We start from the raw sequence: 22,286 nt of genomic DNA on the forward strand, positions 1-22,286 counted from the left end.
GTTAGTATTTCAGCCAGAGGTGTTGGGATCTTGAAAAACTGAGCGAATTATGAACGCAGAAAGGTGCCATCAGATTTTGATCCACCATGCAATGCCATCTGGAAAGCGTCGGATTGGCAGTGGCTTTATTTTTCAAAATGACATTGATCCCAAACACACTGCCAATGCAGTAAAAGCAATACCTGGATAGCAAAGCACACAATGGCTTCCCCAGAGCCCAGATCTCAACATTATTGAAGCAGTGTGGGATCATATTGACACAGAACAGAACAAAAGGCAGCAACATCCAAAGAAGAGCTTTGAATGTCCTTCAAGAAAGCTGGATAACTATTCTTTAAGGCTACATATAAAACCATTATAGGAAAGTTTCCCTAAGAGACGCTTTGTTGAAGACTGAAGGTGGTGATACAAAATATTGACCTTCAATTGCACAAACTCTTCTTTATTCCATGTTTATGTTCCCATTTCAGTAAATCACTCCACCTATTTCCCATTTTCCTAGAAACATATAAAGAATGAGACTTTTGTACAGGACTGTATTTATCGCTGGGTAAGCATCATGTTGGGGGCAACTTACCCTATAAAGAGAAGTCTAGACATGAAGCTGGAGTTTAAGTCTTAATCGGGCACATAAATTTGCACAGCAATATAACATTTGATATTTTGTTCCTCACCGACTGCCAGTAGAAGTGTTAGCAGCAGCACGCCTTTAATGCATACTTCGGGATGTGGCAACGTATCTGTATTTGGAGAGAACACCGTCTGCGGTATTTCACTTCAGCTTCGTCAGATCTGACCTCAAATATCCTGCGTTCTCTTTCATCACCAGCGTTTGCTGTGTCTGTCAGAAGTTTTCATTTTGAGGTTGAATGTAATGAGTCGTAAAAGACAGAAATGACTAAAAGATTAGTTGCTAACATCAACGGTAGTGGCAGTGATGAATAGTGAAAACAAGAGGAAAATTAAAAAGAAGTGTAAGTGGGAATGAATCAAGACGTGACTGAGCGACAAGAGGAAGTGAAAAGTGAGAGAATTGCGCCGTTTGATGGATGTTTAAGGATATGGGCTTTTGTCAGTGAGTGATTCAATGGAGCGGTGTGCTGTGGTCCCTGCTGGACTATTTGTGTTGATCTTTCCTTGTTCTCCTAGCTGATTGATGGTTCATATAGGTAGTGAGGCGGAGAAAAGATGTGGTCGGGCCCGGGTTAAACTCCACCCTGGGCTATCCCCCTGCTGTGTTCTCGCTTACTGTCTTTCTTTCTGCCTCATTCACTTTTGCTTCCTCTGTTCATAGTTTCTTTTCCCTCGTGCTTTCGTCTCTATTCTATCACATTTTGTTGCCGACTCCTTATTTCACCTTATTTCCACATTACCAACAGATTAGGAATGAGAAAGGGTGAAAAAACAGTTTAAACAAAGGTAAGAACTTGATGAGCTCCCTAAAACTTACAGTGAGCTTATTGGACTAAGTAAACAGGAAACACTTCCATTCCCATTTGCTGACCACTAATCAGCAGGTCTTGACAGTTTTTGTATGATCTCATCTGAACTCGACTGACCATGGTCACCATTCTCAGACCCAATAGCGTGCTCCCGTCTTCGTAGATCGGTGTGGTTTGGGTTTCAGTGTGAGTAGCAGCATCGGGCCCCCCAGAACAAACATGGCACGGTCCAAAATAAAGCCCCCGCAAGTTCTTCAGAGGCCTTGTGGAAAAGCCATAAAGTGGAGTTACAGCGGTCAGAATGGGGATGAGATATTTAATGGTTTACACAGCGAATGAGATAAATGTGACCTAATGAGTGGACGGACACATGTGTGCACGCAGCACGACTGCACACGCATTAGCATTGCTGTCCAAGTATACGTGACACGTGCTTCATCACGAATGGTTTCGTTTGTGTGACATTTTTTCCGTATTAAGGTCCTTGGGAAATGTTTGTAATCTTTCTGCATATTTTTGTTTTCTATTTTGAAACCTAACAGAAAAATCCACACCCATAAACAGAAACAGTAATGTGGGCTTTGCTTGGTCTACAGTCAGTCAGCAGGTGGTTAACCAGAAGGCCGTGAGGTGGTGATAGAGACAGCCAGAGACAATAAGCCCCTTTCTTTTTGTTCTGACCTCCTCTTTCCTCAGGGTCACCCTGCTTTGCTAAGACCACTTAACTTCCAGTTTCATACACACATATACCCAAATACACACACAGACAAAGACATACTTACACAAACACTCCACGCCACAATAATACACTCCGAAAGCAGTTTTCACTCTTGCTTACAGTAAGTCGGCTCTTTGTTAACACAAAAGTCTCCGAACAGAACAATTAAACTAGATGAAATATGACATATTCCACTCCTCTACTTACTCCTGTTTATAGGGGAGGTGTGTCTGTTTCATTTTTTAATCCCCCTCCAGCACATTTAAATGATCAAAATTCAACTTTTACTTTAGGGTTTATACTTTGCTCAAAACTCTTTAAGAGATTTAAGGAAATTATATATTTTTTAACTGGTATAGTATACAGATGAAAGATGAAATAGAATAGTGGTCACTGTACGCTCCATAGTGCAGGTTACCTGGTACGAGGCAGCCTGTCGCCAGACAGCAGTTCTCTAAATGACTGCCATCACTCTCAGAACGACTGGCTAAGCTTTGTAAATAACTGCTGCCTAACTTACAAACAAAGACAAAGTACCAACCCTGACGTGTCTATTTGAGGTTATATATATAAATTTGCTGTTAAAACCCCGTCATGCAGGAACACTGGTACTATTTTCAAAAAAATTAATGGATTTCTATTTCAGATTTGGGAGCTTTTGCCTGGACTCTGAATATAAGTACTAAACATGAATTTCTGTTTCATGTACATTTCTGTGTATGTAGGTGGCAACAGGTTTCTGCTAGTCACAGTTAATTGCTTTAGCATCACAAACATAATTGCCAACTTGACTCCAGTTAATTGCAGACTGGTAGCAGACTGGTAGCAGTTTGTCTCTGTGTTAGTGATTTTTTTATGGTTATCTTGAGACACCAAAGTCACTGATAAGACGACTTCAAAGGCGATGAAATGCACGTCTGTTGTACATGGTTGCAATAACTGTGGTTATGTTTCAGCTGCCCCTGACTGTGGCATAGTGAGTTTGACAGACTTGATATAATTCTGTTGATTTTACAATATCATTTTTGGCTAAAAGGCTATTGACAACAATTTTTTCATCTCCATGACAACATACTTAGTTGTCATTGAATTAACTTGCATTCAGGTTTCATTATTAGTTCAAAGTTTGGTATTTACTCAAGACTGTGACTGTGTGTGAGACACTCAGCTAATATTTACTCGTTGATCAAGTAGAAATCAAGCTTATTTCAGGCACCTACTGTAGGAACTGCAGACCAGCATTTATTTTCCACATGTTTGCCAGAGTGACTGCTTAGTGTTTGACAGGAAATGGATTCCCTTGAAACAGGATGTAGGAACTGGCATGCAGTGCTGGAAATGATCAGGAAAAATAATCAGAGGAGCAGCAAGTGTTAATGAGGAGGAACGCCTGCAGCAATGTGTTGTGTATGTGTTTTTTGTGTCTTTGTTGGCAGGATGTAATGATGATGGATGGAGGGCAAAAGAGTGTTTGAGGCAGCGGCGTGCGATGAGAGTTTGTGCTGTGACCCTATATTTTTCAATGTCATGAAACCATCCACTGTTACAATATGAACATTAATGACTTTCATGCTTTGGTAGCAAACATTCACTGACAAAGGTCCTTTTGTCAGTGTGTGTGTGTGTGTCCTTGTCTTTTTTGGTCTTGTTTTACATCTGTGCTTTTCCATGTTCCCTTCGTAGCCTTTAGGCACACAGCTGTGTTGCCATGGTTTTATCAGCAGATGTTATGGTGTTCAATGAGACAGTGTCCCACTCTCCACCCTGCAGCCCCTGCTGTGAGCCAGTTTATATCCGCTTATTATCCCGAGTCAGCCCTGAGGTGATCTGTCCATTATACGAGTCCGGATCAGAGCTCTGACTGTTGCCTTAACTCAGCTTTCATGACACCCCTCGAATGACACAGCCTTTGCCCTAGGACAGGGAATTTCCCACGTTTCCGTAAAGATCAACTTCAGTCTTGTTATGTCTGGGATGACCAGCTCAGGTGGAGATGAAAACCTCTGTTTGCATGCATGCACTTGTTTATCTGTGTAGGCATATGTAGCTGCTTTCTGACCAAACATTTTTGGGTGTAGGTACCCATTAGGGAGGTGTGCTGGGAAGCACATGCCTCGCAGCATTTGTTCTTTTCTTATAGGAACTCGGAAGCAGTAAGCAGCTGGTAATGCAAGTCAGCTCATACTGGGTTCTGTTAGTTTCTTAAAATCATGTTTGACTCTGTTCATTCAAAAGTTTCCAGACACACAAAAAACAAGCCCCTGTCTCTTCCTGCCAGTGAGGGATACAGATTATTCATTTAAAACGGGTATTTGTTATTGGCAGATGAACCACAGCCGAGGGGTTGGAATTGGAAAAAGGAGGATCCCTACTTGTAACACCATTTATCAAATATTCAGTCCACACTTAAGTACAAAACAAAGTTATTGCAGTTAACTAAAACCAAAATAAAATTTAAACTAGTTGTAAAAAATGTTTTGGTTACCCTAAAGAAACTAACAGACGCAATATTATGTACTTGAGAATAAAAAATAAAAAGTATATGTGAAATATTGACCTGGTGGGTGTTACCCTGCTCTATGACAGCTGGGACAGGCTCCACATGACTGTGAACTGAAAAAGTGTTATAAAATATATAAATGGATGTATTGATGGACGGATGGGTGGGAGATATCTTACATTTTAGTCTTTGATCATTTAGTCAAATCAGTTGTCAAAACAAGCACAGGGAAGCACTGCAGCATATATTTATTGAGACAGGATGTGAGTCAAAAGTGTTGTTTTTGTGTTCTCTATAAATTTGTCTTATATGCGAAACTGAAATGAGCGAATACACACTAGTAAAACAAAATGTAATTTCATAATTAAAATGAAATAACGATGTAAAACTACAATAACGCTGGTCAGGACCAGTCACAATACATCACATCATGCAAAGTTCCTCTTGTGCTGAGGCAGTTCCTCCTCTATAGAAGGAAATACCCCAAAAAGGAGTCCTACGAACTCCGGTGGTCCTCGGTTTGAGCTGTATGGACATGGGAAAAATGGTCTTTAAGTGCCTTCTGTGTGTAAATAAACAGTGTAGGGTCTAGAAGTCCAGGCTTGTTTACATTTTCTGTGTAAAGTTCTTCATACTTCCATCTGACAACGCCCCCCTATTCACACGCTCACACACTGAGCACGTCAACATGCACAATTAAAACAAAAAACATCCTTTGGTCTTCAGGCGGCTACTCTTACAGTATTTGTAACCTCCCGACATCTATTGAAGGCTTCAGTTACATCAACATGAAACTATGGATCACTTGATGCCGCTCTGTATAAATAAAAGACATATAACCTGGTGCTTATATACCAGCGGTGTGAGTTACTGTTCTCTATATATCCTCGTGGGTTTTTTGTTCACCTCTCAGCAGTCTTTAATAATGCAGATATTAGTCAGCATGAAAACACCGACAGGCTGCTTAAATCCAGCTGTCTGCATTCATTCTCATTCCTTCTGCATCATATGTGTTGGTTTGTCTCGCTGCGTAAAGTACATCTCACCAAAGAGATGATAATAGGTAGCATGCGAGACTTTGGTGGTCTAGCATTGTCTTCAATATTTTAGTGATGAAATTCAGACTTGGGCTCATCAGTGGCTTGACAAACCTGAATTAGGCCATAAATTGAGATGATTAGTTTCACTGCACAGGCCTTTGAATAAATTAAATCTAATGGGTGCCGTGTGGTGTATTTATAAAGGCTAGAGATGCAGCCAGAGAAGTGAATAGCTGACACAGCTGTGTGTGGTGCACCACAGCAGGCCAAGAAGATCTTAGTTCAGGCATTAGATACATTTCATCAGACCCTTTCCTTGGGATTTAAGAGCTTTAATGGTGTGTTTTCAGTTCAAGTGACATTCAAACTTGTTTTGAGACACACACACGCACGCACGCACACACACACACACACACACACACACGAATGAATATAGCTGATGGTTTGGATATGAGCTTCTGTAAAGGTCATAGATTTTTAAAGACTGAGATTGGGACAATGGAAAACATGACGGATGTTTTTCTGATCAACCTAAGACTCTATTTGCAATATTGGACTCCCAAGTGTGTGAGTGAGAGTGCAAACGTTACTGCGCAAGTGTCGGTGTGTCCCCAGACCTCGGCTGTGGTCTTACAGGTTTTCACTCTCTCTGGTTCTGCTGTTTTGACTGTGGTCTGCTCATATAGTCCCTGTGTTGTTTATTGCGGCCCAGAGCCGACGATGGGCCCAATACCTTTGCAGATTTGCCTGCCAAAAAAACTTTTATGATGAAATGTGAGGCAGGGAAAAGGGAGGTGAGGACAAACAGTGAAACTGTTTTCTTTAAGCCTCTGTTTTACTCCGCTAACCAATTTCCAGAACCTACATTTGGCTGTCATTGCAAGCAAGAAGGAGGAATTTAATCAGAGTGTGTTTATGCGTTTGTGCGTGCTGTTTGCATATTTAATTACAGATGCAGTTTTGTGCCTTGAGATTTGTTGAATATACATATGTGTGCGCACGTTAGAGTAGTTACAAATTTGGGAATGAATTAATTTAAACAAAATCCGGGGTTTGCCAAGAATTAATAGTTTTGCAACCACAGAATGTTGAAAACATATCAAGATATTTTTTTTAAATTATGGGGTGCTGAGTGAGGGACTGGAAAGTTTAAGTGGGTTTTTTTGGAGGAAGGTGGGGTGATATAGATGTGTTTTTAATTCATCAACTCAGCAGAACTTCTCAGGGCAGTCTCCAGTGTTCCCTTTAGATTTGAACGAAGCCAGACTGGACAGCAGCGGCTTTTCTACTCCTCTCCCTGACCTTTCTCCTTTTCTGCTAAAGAAACGTCACGATTACAAAACAGGATATAGTCCCTGGTGTCCGCTCGTGTAGGTAGAATCAATACCGTGGTTGTCTTGGAGACAGCAGGAGTTCTGTGTTGCATGTCATCTCCCTCAAATCTGCACTGAAAGGCGCAAACCTGCAATGTTATGCTTGGGGAAATGTGGGTCTGTACCAAAGACAACCTGATTTGAAGACTTCAGGGATTTCTCACACTGACACATCACTCTGTCTCGCTGCAGGACCGTTGCCTTTAAATGGCAATAGGAAATCTCCTGGAGAGTGTGCAGCATGGTTGGAGGGATGGAGTGTTGAAAGAGAGGTGGTAGCCACAGGGGAAGAGAGCGAGAGAGAGCGAGAGGTGTTTTTGAAAGATGACACAAGGAAGAAGGGCAGCAGAAGAAAAGGAACATTGGAGCGGAAATTGAGGGAGAAGAGAGAGGTTAATCACTGTGTGCAGTTAGCCGTCTATCATCTCAGCATGTGTGCCAGCTGATAAAGCCATACAGTATTTCCTGCTGTTGGAGTGGTAGCCAGTGAAACAGCAGTATGCCGGTGGTGTTAACATGCTCAGTCCAAATGCTGTGTCCACAACAGGCCGGACCCTATCCACCTTCATTCATTTATTACGTCCCTTGCTTTCACCCTTACTGTTATCTGTCCTTTCATTTGTCCCTCCGCATCTCATCATCCAACTCTCTCCCTGTTTTTCCATGTACTGTGTCTCGCAGCGCTGAGTGCTTTAAGAGGGTATTAGTCTGTGTAGCACTATCACAGCTTAGTGGGCCAGTGCAGGTGAGACAGCAGGGATTTCCTGTTAGGCCCCTTTGCTACATTCTTGCTAAATTGCTCCTTGCCAGGTGGAGATGGAGGGGAGGAGGTCTCTCGCTCTCTCACACACGCACATAAATGCAGTGGCAAACATGCACACACACACATAGTATGTGCATGTATACTGTACGTGCAAAGGATTGGTGATAACACCACTATTGTGCGCGCGTTTGTGTGTAAATGTGAATTTGGGAGGACAGAGCCGTTCTCAGTATTAGACTTTGGTTGTCTGCCAGAGGAGCAATATGAGATAAATACTTCGCCATCTTACACCTGGGGGTCCTGGCCTGCTTCTAATGGCACAGTGACAGGCCCCCTCTGTGTGTCTCTGGAGTGCATGGCGCACTCTCATTTTACACATGCAGGTACATAAACATATCTGCAGGGAGGAACTGTGCTCCAACACAGCTGTACTTTTCAATTGTGCCTTTAGTATATCTGCTTTTTTGCTATTGACGTTTTTCTTCTGATTGCTCTCATATTATTTGTTTTGTCTTGAATTCTTGTGGTTTTAAATTTCTCTCGGCATTTGCACAATTACAAAATAGCAGTCGTTCTAGTTCTAATCAGAAACCCTTGTGTGCCATTAATTTAATACACACAGTTTGTGCAACACTATTATTATACATCAGAATAATGATTTAGGTGTTACTGTTGCCTAAAGGGAAGTTAACTGACTAAATCTTACCTCCAGTTGCTCCAACGCCCGTCCTCCCTTTATGAATCACAGTGAGTGCCTTGTGAAATACCTGGGAGATAAGTTTGAAAGCAAAAGAGTTTTTGCTTTAACTATTTTCACACTGTTCACGTTGTGTCCAAGTAATGACTGTTAACAAGCCTCATGTTACTTCCCTTCATCTATGTGTGTGTGTGTCCTCGTGAAGTCAAATGAAACACCCCTGAAATTATACATGGGAATAAAGTGAAATTGCAGAAGAACAAACAAGGAGTCGGTTGCGTATGTCAAGTCCAATAAGTAGTGCTGGAACGTGCACAGCTATCTCTCATCTCACTACACTTAGCCAGACACGTCGAACTTCTATGTGTGAGTGTGAAGCGTGTGAGCGGTCTGATCTATGGCAGCACCGGCCCAATCACACAACACTCTCAATAACAAACGACAGGACAGGCTCCTGGCTCTTTCTCTTTCACACACACTTTGCTTCAGTCCGCAGTGGTTCAAATCATGGACATTAGGTCAGAGTTGAACTTTTACTACTTCCAAACGTCAACAAGTAAATGTGAGAAATGTCATTTCTAGCGCTGAATAATAACATGTGGGCCACCTGACCGAGAACTGGGAAAAATCACGGTGTAACATTTCTTAATCTTTTTTTGCTTCGTCTTTTCTCTACATTCGCCTGTCAGTCACTCAGCTCTCGCTCATCGTCAAACGGTCTGCCTTAAAACTATTTTTTACAGATTACTTTCAACCTGTATGGTTGCCTGTCTGTCTGACTGTGTATGAATTCTGGATATGGTGCATACTGGTTTCTATCACCCTGTCTGAAGATTGTGTCCACTTTTCTCTCTCCTGCTACTTGTCTGTTAGTGTTTGTGTTGTGCAGATGCTGCTTTCGGTGTCCCTATTGATCTGGCCTTACAGTTTTGTTATACCTGCCTATCTGCACTTAACTTCTTGTCTTGGTTAATTGTAGGTAGATGCTCTGCGAGTGCGTCTGGAGGAGAAGGAGCAGTTCCTGACCAAGAAGACCAAACAGTTGCAGGACTTGACTGATGAAAAGAGCACACTAACGGGAGAAATCAGAGACATGAAGGACATGCTGGACGTCAAGGAGAGGAAGATAAATGTCTTGCAGAAAAAAGTACGTAAAGCCAACTTTTACAGCAACACACTGCATTATTTTAAAAAGTGTAGCCTGACTTTAAATGCATATGAAACCTTTCTGTTGTGAGTTAAATTCACTCTATTTAGAGAAAAATGCAGCACATTGTATTATAAACTCTCTAATTATTCCTTTTATACTAAAATGAATATTTTAAAAGCTTGGAGTGACAATAGTGCATAGTGTTGATGTTGATCCACTGAGTTCCAAGTGCTCATCAATAAATTAGAGACAGATAAAGTAAGCATCTTATTATTTTTGTACAGAAAAAGAAAAACAGACGTGCTCCCACAGGAATTGATGGAGCCAAAAGGAGAATGAGTGTTGGGCCTAAACACACTCTAAAACTCTCAAACCAATAATAATAATAATTCAACAGCTCCACGTGTGAGTGGATTGTAATGTAACTTAAAAAGACAACTTGCTGGACATTCTCAGCACAGAGCTCAGGCTGAGTTTTCAGGGAAAAATCCAAACAATGTGATATTTGTTCTCTCAGTGCCACTTATCTACCACTCTCACTCTATATCTGGACAAAAAACAAGAAACAGAAAAGGAGAAACAAGTAACTGAGCTGACATTATTGTGTTATAACACTATTGAAGAAGCTAGCTCTAACTTCCGGCTGTCTTCCACGGTGTTTTTTATTCCCCAACCAGTTGCAGTAGACGGCTGCACCCTTGAATTGAATTGAAAAAGTATAATTGGCGCTGGTGTCGCAGTCATACGTGAGATACAGGACATCGCTGTGCAGCATCGCAGTGCAGGCCACAATCTTGTTTTCCACATAGCTGTTTGTGTTGATGTTCATTTCCAAATTGCTATGAAGAAGAACTGTCAGAAACCTTTCAATGCCTAGTCTCTCTGCTTTTAATTGTAGAAAAAGTCTAATGTCCAGTGAGTCAGCTTACTTTTGTAACTAAAGAAAAAAAAGGAAGTGATATTATGACTGGCAGTTTTATTGCTTTAAATCAGCTGAATATTTTTCTAGTTCAGTCAGCCATATTAGAAATGAAGTCTGTGATTAAACGCTGAGAGCGAATCGTTGACTGACTGGAGGTTGGCTAATCAGAGTTTTCATCACTGTCTTTGAACATGTATACAGTACCTCCGTGTGTAAACTTGCACTATGCAGTAAATGGGAATGATGAATTAAAGAAACATCGTACTTTTGGTCCCAGATGCCACTCATGACCCTCTCTTTCTGTTTGCACGGCATGTCTCAGAGGACTTAATGAGGATGGCTATTTAAACCGGGCTGGCGGCCACCTGTGGTGCGCATGCTGGCAGTTCCTCTATAGACCAATTACATAAAGGTCTTCTCTCATCTTCCTTGTTTCCTCTCATGTCCTCAAATTAAAGGTCTCTCTCTGTCTTCTCCCTCTCTGCCACTTGCTGAGTTTAAGAAAAAGAGCACAAAAGGTCAAATAAAGTGCCATCAGGGTGTATGCGTGCATGTGATTGTTCTAAAAATATACATAATCTTTTATGTTTGTGTGACTACAAGGTTTGAGGATCTTTCTGCACCGCATATAACGTGCTGTACTCCTCCCTATAGCATTGACTTAAAGCAATATGCTTGCTTTTAGCTCATCCCTGTTGCACACTCCAGTTGGGTGTGAAGTTGTTCTCTAAAAATGCCCCGTTTACTATAGCTGTTCCATTTAAATGCAAAGTGGCTACACGTCAAAAGCCCTGTAATTAGGGATGTTTCATGGTTTGCTGTGGTGCTTTGACATCAGTTTTCATCAGTACACGCTCAAACGTGGGCTTACTGCAAATGCTTTGCTTTTCCTTCGTATCATTGTGTTGATGGCTGTTTTAACACCAGCAAGTTTTTTTTGTTTGTTGAAATATGCAGAAAGCCTCCCTCTCTATCCATATCTTTGTGTTTCCTTTTCTCCTTTACAAATATTATTGCTGCAGACGTGCTCCTCATTCATCATGCCATAGTAAACTTTAAAAGGCAGAAGTTCTGCAACACCCTAAAAAAGTCAGCAGGAATATGATGAAAATTTTTGAAATATGTGTTAACGAATGAATTGAAGTGCGAAGTGACTGAGAGTGATTTGAATGATGAAGTGTGCCAGGTATTTTAAACTGTGGCTTTCTCATTGTTTTCACATACACATAAAATAGCATTTTGATTCTACAAATAGTTTAATAAATGTATTGCAGTGTCAATTAAAAACGTACAAATTCCAGTGAATTTATTTTAAAATTGATAGCATAGCTTCACTGCAAGAAGGTTCCTGTTCCAAAAATCCTATACTCTCCCCTTAAATTCCAGTTTGATGGATGGATGGGTGGGTGGATGGATGGATGGATGGGTGGGTGGGTGGATGGATGGATGGATGGATGAGTGGGTGGATGGATGGATGGATGGGTGGGTGGGTGGGTGGATGGATGGATGGATGAGCGGGTGGATGGATGGATGGATGGATGGATGGATGGATGGATGGATGGATGGGTGGATGGATGGATGGATGGGTGGATGGATGGATGGATGGGTGGGTGGATGGATGGATGGATGGATGGATGGATGGATGAGTGGGTGGATGGGTGGGTGGGTGGATGGATGTATGGATGGATGGATGGATGGATGGATGAGTGGATGGATGAGTGGATGGATGAGTGGATGGATGGATGGATGGGTGGATGGATGGATGGGTGGGTGGATGGGTGGATGGATGGATGGGTGGATGGGTGGATGGATGGATGGATGGATGGATGGATGGGTGGATGGATGGGTGGGTGGGTGGATGGATGAGTGGATGGATGGATGGGTGGATGGATGGATGGATGGGTGGGTGGATGGATGGGTGGATGGATGAGTGGGTGGATGAGTGGGTGGATGGGTGATTTTCTGTGAAATTAAATAGCTCACATTTGGCTGCTTAGCACTAAAGCAGTTTGACAGCACAGTGAGTGTCTTGGTTGTGAGGATTTCCATCCTTGGCTCAAAGAAAACCTCAGTTGTTGACAAAGTGGTTCCTGTGTGTGTGGTGACAAATAAGTCCAGTAAATTGTTCTTTTTCCGTTATTGTTGTCATTGTTTGTTTTCTGTCTCCAACACCTTTCTGTCTTTCAGTTTTAAAGCCCCTCGTCCACTTGAATTTAAGCTCCTAACACGGGCTGTTCTTTCTATTCCTTCTAGTTGTTCAGCTGGAAAGCATCACATACTCTTGATACCCGTCTTTAACTGAATGTAGCCCTTCCTTTTTAAAGCTAACTCTTCCTTTTCTACTCTCTGCCATCCTTTTTTTGGGTTTCCTCTTTGTGCGTTGTAGTTATTTTCACGTTGTCTTTCTTTAGTTTAAAGTCATAATTTCTTCAGTATAGGTTATCTTCTTCTTTCTTTTTCTGTGCTTTGCTTCTCCAACTGCAAAGCCTGTGCAATGCTCTGAATGTCTTTCTTCTCTTGGAAATAGGCCTTTCTCAACATTGCTGTCTCATCCTTTTCTATCTTAAAAGACTTAATATCATCAATCATCTCATTGTTTTCACCATGCAAAGCCCTCCATAAGTGCATCCTTGGTTCTTTGTTCAAAGTGGGGTTTTGTTTTCATGTCCAGTTTCTCCAGCTGGAAAACTTCCCTCATCATTTGAAAGTCTGACTTTTCTCGTAGGCCGCTCTTGCCATGACCATCTTCTTTCTTTTTATGTTGAATGTCTTCCTGCTAAAGACCACTCTTGAGTCCTCTCCTAAAGGCTTTTCTTTCTTCTTCTGTGTCCTCCCTTGCCAGCTGGAAGACATTCCTTGTCTCATAAGACTGTGAGCTCAATGTTGAGTGCACTTTGACTTTGGGTTCACTTTCAGATTTTCAATTTCTGGTCTTTCTTTGCTTTTTCATCTCCGGCTCCTCTTTCATCTTGTTTATCTTCGCCTCTTTGCACAAAGGTTTCTTCCGTGTCTCTTTTTCCAGGTAGACGTGATAGTTTGCCTACTTTTTAAGAGGTTTCTGAAATGGCAAGGACATTTTTGCCAACTTTTTGCTTCTGAAGCACAGCATGTCATTGAAATTCTTTTAGAAGCATAAAGGGGCTGAATTTGTTGGTTGTCTCTACCAGAGGTTTGCGGTTTAATCCAGTCAAGCTATTTTGTATTTGCTTGTTTGGTTGAGTTTTTTTGGCTTTGGTGTATGTTTGGGGAAGGGTCAACCAAACGGCTATTTACTCAGTTTAATTCAGTTTATATAGTGCAGGCCACAACAACAGTCATATTCACGGTGTTTTAAATTTAAGGTAAAATCCCTACAGTATTAGAGAGAAAAGCCCAATGAGCATGCACTTGGCAGCCATCAAGAGAAAGAACAGGAAGAGACCTCTGGTAGAACCGGCCTCATGGAGGTGCTGTCCATCTGCTGCAGCTGGTTGAGACATGAGAGAAAAGCACAGAGAGATGGAAACAAGACACAAGAGTAACGCTTGGCAAGCTGGTGAGAGCAGTGAGCACAGACCAAGAACATGCAGTATCTGCCAACCAAGTTAAAGAAGAAAGGTAATGGCATGTAATAGTGATATAGTGCATAACAGTGTGCATAACGGGGGGGGGGGCTCATTATCATGGTCTGCAACAATCTTTTCTTGCCAGGGTTTACAGCAAAGGTTTTCCAGCACAACGTGTTGTAATGATCTGATCTGTGCAAGGTACTTTTGTGCTGCAGGTCGGTGTAGGTGATATGTTGGAGTTACGCTGAAGGGGGGAAATTATTGGGTCACTGACTTGTGTATTAACTTTCCAACTATTTTAGCTTATGATGAAGATACAAAAGTGCAAAGTAACATCCAGAAACAGCCACCCACTTCCTCGGGCCTGAGTTCAGTTAAGATGGGGAACTGAAAACTGGGAGCCAGTGTGAGTGATGGCATGGGGTTGTATTCGTGCATATGGTGTGAAAAACGTCCGCACCACTATTATGGCTGTTAGTGCTTTGAAGGTGAAACCTTTTTGTAGATGAAGACTCTAAAACGGCTTGTACCCAAAGTCTTTTGTAGGATGTTGTTAAAAGAAGAAGATGTGATGCAACAGAAGAGTAAATGTTGCACTTTTTCTGAAACTGATTGCTGACATTAGATACAAATTCAATGAATTTAATTAAAAACAAAAGAAAGACAAAGAAAGAACTCAGTTTCAGTGTTTCTGTAATTTACATGATTTTTAAACTGGTGTGTTCTGTTGCCAGAAAGCCTTGACAGATATGACTGTATGTGTTTGTGTGGCTAAATAACCCCAAAGAATGTGAGCAAATGTGGTCTTTGGGAGAACCAGCCGTGTCACGTGACTAATCCTTTTAAAAAGATATCTTAATGTCATTGCTATCTGGGTCACATTTTTAAGTGGAATGGGAATGCTAGTCATGATCTCCAGATATGATTCCTTTGAAACGTGCACTTCTTTGACTAACTTTGTGCGCACTGTAACCACTCTGTAAACTGACCATTTCGTACTGATTTGTTTCCCAAATTTCCCGTTTCCCAGCAGGCTTGGGCTATAACTTACAGATCTGTGTACAAGAGGAAAGACAGGAGTGTGGCTCGTTTCCTTACCAGTCTTATCCTGTTGAAGTTATTTCACCACCAGCCCCCACACCCCCAGCTGTGTCTGAAGACTTCTCAGTGTTGAATAAAGTTTTTTCTTTTTTTCTGTGAAAGATAACTCTATCTAAAAAACGTGGGGTTACATTTCCCTCACTAGGGACATTTTGATATGACAAACCGCACAGTTGGGGAATAGAAAAAAACATCCTGAGAATATTATTTCAATAGCTAAACCATGTGCTGTGTACAAGCACTGCTTTTACTTTCATGACACGATGTAATGAGGTTTAGATTAAATCTTATGGAAAGTGCCAAGCCTCTTCATAAAATTTTCAGCTTCCAGTGAGTCAACTAAACAGATTTCATAGAGCTATTAATCTCTCATATATGTTCCCCCGCTGATGAAAAGAGCTTTGAGGGTTCAGATGATGCATCTGTTTTATCGCGACAGGCTCTCTGTCTTCACTGCAAACAGCACCCGCCACCCAGAGAGCTGGTGAGAATGATAAAGGCTGATGACAGGTCAACTGGTGCATGATATTGGATTCCTGTGTGGGTCAGTGTGTGTCGTTGTATCTAAGAGCAAGAACAGCCTGTTGGATGTGAGTGTAATACGATACGGACGGGAGGAAGCTGAAAAAACGAATGTAAATGAAAACAGGACAACAGGTTTGCGGCATCAGTCTCGTTTACTCGCATGTTCTTCGTTGCAGTTTAGCGTCCTTTGCTTTGCCCCGCCCACTCCTGTGTTATCTTGGATTTTTGAATAATTACTGTTTTCTTGCAGTTTTTCTTTTCTGTGGAATTTCTGGTTTAGTTTTCATCTAAACATACTAATTAATGACATATGTAGCTTTCCTCAACAGATTTATTGGTTTCATTTTTTGTATTAATTAACAGCTTCATAAAGATGCAGTAAAGTCATGTTTATGTCTGTGAGGCCCTTTTGAATTTGATATTTAAGGGTTTCTGACATGTGGTGCGTTTTTACCCCTTTTTTAAAATGATTACACAGACTAGCTTAAATTGCAGTTTGTGCCATTACTGCCTTGTTCTCTGTTTCAAGAGAGTGAGAGGAATTTTCTCTTGCTGGCATCGACATGGATGTTCACCATGAATTATTGCATGGTACCATGATGTCACTGCTATAGTTTGAGCCCTGGGGTGATTTTAATAGCAAGAGGCTTAATTTAACTAAAAATAATGAGGAAACGGTCTTTGAATGACAAAAAGAAGTTGTGTGGGCATTTTGGTCTTGTGTATCATGTAGAACAGTGGAAGCTCTGTTCAAGCTCTTGGTCTATGAGACCATGACCAATGCATAATGATGCATTTATTTATTTATTTTTTCATTTTTGGTTCTTTTTCTTCTTCCTCTTTCTCTGAGGGGGTAGGGCTGTGGGAGGTACATATGCATGGCCGGTTGTGGTGTGGTTTTGGCTTACATATGTTATTCATGTTCAAACATTGTGGTCATCTCAATCCATATTCATGCTTTTAAAAAGGCTGTCTGTATGCATGGAAGTATAGTATCCCCTATCATGTTGCCTCCTATAGCAACCACAGGCAGGGAGATTGGATTACATGTGCTGCAGACCGAGCACAATGTGTGAATGTTTGTGCGTCTATATGGAAGGATGCCGTGTACACAAGGGCCCCTCTTATAGCTATTATAGTGCTTAGCAGGTCTCGCTCAGACATTCTCAGGGGAACCAACCTCTGTTTGAGTGGATCCTCTGCCAGACCCTTTCAGCACTTGCTCTGGCCTGGTGTCATCACTGGCTCTGGCCTGGTTTCATCAACATGGCTAGCCCTTTGATTGTGAAGAAAAGTAGAGAGAGAAAGAGATTGATATGAAGATAAATCCAGTTGTCCCCTGGCCTTATGCATTTCTTCTTTTTCCTCCCCCACTCAGCTCTCAGCTCACTGTCTCTCTGGAGCAATTGTTCTTCTGTCTTGAATGTTTTATCGTTAATGAGCTTTCACATTGGTTGAAAGATTTTCATTTTAATGTCTCTTGTTGTAATGTCTTCTACATGTTACACCTTTTGTACCCACATAGATATTTCCCAAAACATCCTTCAGTGTTCCACTTTCTCTCTTTGCCATTTCTCCCCCAAATATTTTATACATCGTCCCAACACACTAGTACTGTTGAGTGTGATGCATATGGATAGCAAGAGGAAATGCTGCATGTTGATAGAAGGAAAATGTTAGTCCAGCATTGACACAGTGTTTATTGTGTGTGTGTAGGTGTGTGCGTTTTTGTTACATCTTAACAGGCTTTTTCCGCGTCCACCAACCTTGTGGAGACCAGTAGTTCTCATGGGGGCCAAAGCCTGGTCCTAATGAAGGGGTTAGGGTTTGGGTGAGGCTGTCCACAGTGAAATGTCCCTGCAACTTGACAAGAATAGCTGTGCTGACCTTGGAAGTGAAGACAGTTTTGGAAAGTGAGGGCGTTTTGACTGGTTGTCCCTTTTGGACAGACCTTTTGAGACAAAGGCTGTTTTAGCTTAAGAGTTTTTTATAGTTGAGGTTAGAATTAGGTGTATTTTACAGCCAAGTTTGAATTGGTCCTTTTGTTGTCGTGGTTGCAGGTGAGCTAGGGTAGTTAAATAGCTAAACAGACAAACAGGTGTGTGCATCTGATTATCACTGAGCATGTCAAACAGTTACCTTTTCTAACCTTGTTAACAAAACAGTGATAACAAGTGTGTCTTTTTTGTGTGGATAGTCACAAGGTGGCTTCAGTTACAGGTTTGAGCGTGTTGAAGACTAAGTATACTGCAAAATCCCTTACTTTCCACCTCTACAAGTTCGCAGTGCATCTCACAGCTTCACTTACCTTTAACTGTTCCCCCGTTGCTGCATGTGTTTCCGCTCGTTTTCTTCTTCTGTGCTCTGTTCCCAGGTGAATTTGAGTATAATTAGTTGCTTGGAGGGCTCAGACGTGATTAAAATGTCTATCTGGAGTGATGCTAACACATTCTGCTGTGGAAACTTTAGTTGCCTGCCCAAATCAACTTGCAGCTGTTGAGGTGAGGCCACGTAGAGGAGGGCTGCCATTGTTAATAAGCGCTTTCAATTAAAACAGGTTATTATGTCTGGTGACACTTTGGTGTAAGATCAGCCCTTAATACTGATGGAAACATGTCCACAGGTTTTGATATAGAAATCTAAAAAGGGTTGTAGTTGTCATCTTTTGGTACTCTTTCTTAACCAGTAGATTTTCTAATCCAAACCAGGGAGCTTTGCTTATTTTAGAGAGTTTTATATTTACCGTTTGAACTGCTTTTTTTGTCATGTCAACAGTCCAAGCCAAATATATTCCATTAAAAAAACAAAATCAGCTCTTCGTACTGCTAAACACACATAATAGTGCGATGTGCCAAAGCAAAGATATATTCATGATTCTCAGGGGATAAAAGGGGTAAAAGGTGTTCCAGCAGGTCTGTTGGAAGACCTCTGATTACACCGGCTACATGCCAGTCAGTTTGCTCGTCTATTTTCCAGTATATGCCTTTGTTGCACACATCTGTAGGATTCTGTGTGCGTATTCCAGGTGAGTGCTTGTGTGTGCAGCAGCTCAGAGATCCGTGCAGATAACTCTTCACATCTACGTTCATGTTCCTGCTTTAGTGTGTGTGATCTTGATAGATCTGTGATGAGGCCACCAATGCCTTTCATCCTAATGGATTCCAGCTGACCAATCACAGCGCAGAGACACGGCTGCAGATAAGCCCATCGTAGCTGGGGAGGTTCTGGTAAACTGCCTGTGATAGGCCTCCCTGTATCCCCCTCTGTTCCTATCAGCAATCAGCCAGGGTTAATGGTGAGAGCCTGAGGCTGGCTGATTGGAGCCAGGCTACACATCAGTCAAGACAACCCTAGCATTGGGCCATATGTCAGCCCCCAGCTATTCCAGGCCATCTTTTGCCTGACCACAAATACATACTTCAGTTCAAGTAATCAAATGTGTTTGATGATTCTCCAACTCAATGAAGAGCTCAAATCTGACTGAATCAAGATGATGACACGCTATCACTCACGCTGACCTGCTTCCACCACAGTTGCTGGCAGTCCAGTGTTAGTGTTTCATAAAATTAATGCCTAATACTATCAGGAGAAAATGGGTCAAACTTTGACCACTTGGAGTTGAATTATACGACTGTACACTGCATTTCACTTGTCTGACCAGATCACTGTAAAGTGGGCCTGGGTCAGAAGCCACAGGTGGAGACAGCTGCTGTGGTCCCCGCCGGGTGGCCAGTCTTTCTTTCTTTCTTTCTTCCTTTGTTTCTTTCTTTCTTTCTTTCTTTGTTTCTTTCTTTCTTTCTTTCTTTCTTTCTTTCTTTCTTTCTTTCTTTCTTTCTGATCAAAGGACGGCCATTGCCTCCCTCCAAAGTGAAGAAAAAGAAAAGATTTAATACTAATGGTGCTGGGAGCAGAGGACTAAAGCATCGGGGTAATTACCCAGCAATCATTGCAGCATTCCACAGCTGAGGGGGGCAGAGATAGGGTCTGGAGTCTAAAGATCGTGGACGTGGATCAACTTGGCCAACGCACACAGACACATTCACATACGGCCTAGCTTGCACAAGTGCAGTCTGTCTGGGTCTGCAGGAGTCTCTCCCCGCTCACTTTGCTATTTGGTCAACCAGAATAAATCAGTGGGAAAACAATGCTTGCTTCGTCTTTCTGTCTGCACCTCCGTCATCCCCTTTGTCTGCAGGTCTGTGGGTGTTGTATCTCTACACGTGTGTGGGTTCATGTCTAATTGATATGTATGAATGCACGTGGAAGGTTTCTGAGTGAATTACTTTCTGGAAGAATGTGCGGAGAGAGGGGGAGGACGTCTACTTGTCAAATGTGTAAATGTTATATGTAGCCCCCATTGCCTGACCCCAGCCCAACATTCGTGATAATAATCACAACCTGATTGTGTGCCTGTATTCTTCAGAGGCTGGAACTGTATGTTCAGAATAAGCCACATGTTACAATGAAAGTCCAGAAGTATACAAGTGGAGATGATTTCCTGCTTCTTTGGGTATGTATTCAAATCAAAGTGTCTTTGCACAAGCTCTACACGAACAGTAGACCTTGTATATTAGGCTACTTGAATATTCTATAAATGTTGCCATTGTTTGGATGCATCTGTTACGTCAGTGTCGAAACAGTCTAAAGAGGTGTTTGTAGTTCAGATAGGCTGTGTTATATCTGCAGAACGAGCCTCTCTACTTTTAGCCAACAAGCAAAGTTAAAATAACTGTAAACCATTGCCTTTTATCCATCTCACAGCTGCCCTCATTTGTTCCCAAGATCTTATCTGAAATTACTCAGACCCCTATTATAATTTTGTGTGCACGCACTTTTCCCCCCAATTGGTAGGTTGAGGTGGTGGGAGGTTAAATATTTAATTCCTAACGTTTTTGTTGTTGTTGTTTTTTTCCTCTCTAACTGGCTTTTCAATTATAAGCTCTAGTGAAGCAGAAACGCTTATGCTTTGGCTACTTTGTTATACACGTTTTACTCTGGAGCCTGTTGTTCAGTGTGGCCTCTTTGTCCAAATTCTTTTTTTCGACCTATTTAACATAATATCTGACCAGAAAATTTGTGGGTGTTCTGCTTTAACCTAGTTCATGTATTGAGGTCATTTTATGCTCATTTAGAGGTTACCAATTTTATTTAGTGCCTGTGCTTTAACAGAAGCCCTTTCTTTCATGTTCAGAAAACATATTTTCTTCTCTCTCATGCTGTTCATTAATGCAGCGCCTTCTGTGGATAACACTGTTTCAGCTCCTCCCTCTTCAAGACCGCGCTCCCTCTGAAAAGCCCAATTTGCTGTTATTGGCCAGCTGGTCTGGTGAAAAAGAAAAGAAACGGATAAAAGGAAACATGCTTTTGTTACCACAGCTTCTGTGAGTACAGGCATATCTCTTTAAGAACTTTCTGTAAGGAAAGAAAAAAGGAGGCTGAACCAGAATTGGACTCCTGCATACACCCCTTTATGTTTTCATGCATTTCCAAAATTACTTGCAGTATGACCAGCTACTCTTTTTTTCATATGTAGATTTTAGAAAAGGTTTGCAGTTAAAATGCAGGTATCCAAACACATCCTTTGTTTATGGCTTGGACAATGTCTTCCACCCCATGCATGAAGCTGTTGCAGAAGTGGAGAGCTCCTTCAGTGCCAGACTGCTGCATGCTAGGTGCACAGACGAGCGTTATCGCAGGTCCTTTCTCCCAGCAGCTGTTCGACTGTTGGACTTTATTCTTTGCTTTTTTGGGAAACTGCATGCTCCATCTGCCTGTCACTTTGCTGCTGGAACACTTGAATTTCCCAAATGAGGGACAATAAATGATATTCCCATCTTCTAAAATATAATATGACCTCTTAAATGAGCTCATACAATGAGAGTTGCTTGCTTGTAAACATATATAAGAAAGTAGCCTTGAATTATAAGGGTTTTTATGTATTCTTGCTTGTCTGTGAGCACAACGTGAATGTCTGTTTACATTTGTGTATGTTTACGTGCCTTTGTGGCTGCATACAAATGAGAGCATATGTTTCTCTAAAGAGCACAGAGCACCTTTGTATTTGTGAGCAGTCACTGGTGGTAAGAAGCAGAATGAATGTTGGGGTAATGGTGAGGAAGCTTCTGTAAGAGTTACAATCCGTAGTTGTAATCGTAGTGAAACCCGTAGAGAATTCTGTTTCTTTCGCTTGCTTCCAGTTGCATTTCAGCTGGTTTTTTTATTCTTGGCTCTGCCTGCTTGTCTGCCTCTGCATGCTCCTTTTTGGTCTCATGGCATTGCCGAGCACTGACATGAAGTCACATGCAAGCACACAGTAGCAGAACACGTTTGTGCAATTAGCTAAGCTGCAGCCAAGTGTTGGACAACACTTCAAAAGAGCTAAAAAAAATCTGTTTGCATTATTTAATTAAGTAGTAACAACATTGTTTAACAGCTGTTTTTCTTGTTTCTCTGTAATAACTTTACTTTTATAGCCATTTATTACTAATAAATGTGTAATTATATATA

The 22,286-nt window shown here is 41.6% G+C and overlaps 1 protein-coding gene across 2 annotated transcripts in view; it reads left to right on the forward strand.

Moving 5' to 3' along the window:
* The window catches only part of LOC146549951 (ERC protein 2), a 161,796-nt gene that overhangs the window by 25,044 nt on the left and 114,466 nt on the right, over positions 1 to 22,286 (forward strand). For both annotated transcript variants that reach the window (XM_085259342.1, XM_085259343.1), the window contains exon 6: positions 9,513 to 9,680. In XM_085259342.1, the coding sequence (XP_085115468.1) occupies positions 9,513 to 9,680 (168 nt within the window). The remainder of the gene's footprint in view (positions 1 to 9,512; positions 9,681 to 22,286) is intronic.

Source organism: Mchenga conophoros, linkage group LG20 (genome assembly GCF_057382185.1).
Source record: "Mchenga conophoros isolate Kocher_MC1m ecotype Shallow Benthic linkage group LG20, M_conophoros_male_GT1.1, whole genome shotgun sequence".
Taxonomy (NCBI): domain Eukaryota; kingdom Metazoa; phylum Chordata; class Actinopteri; order Cichliformes; family Cichlidae; genus Mchenga; species Mchenga conophoros.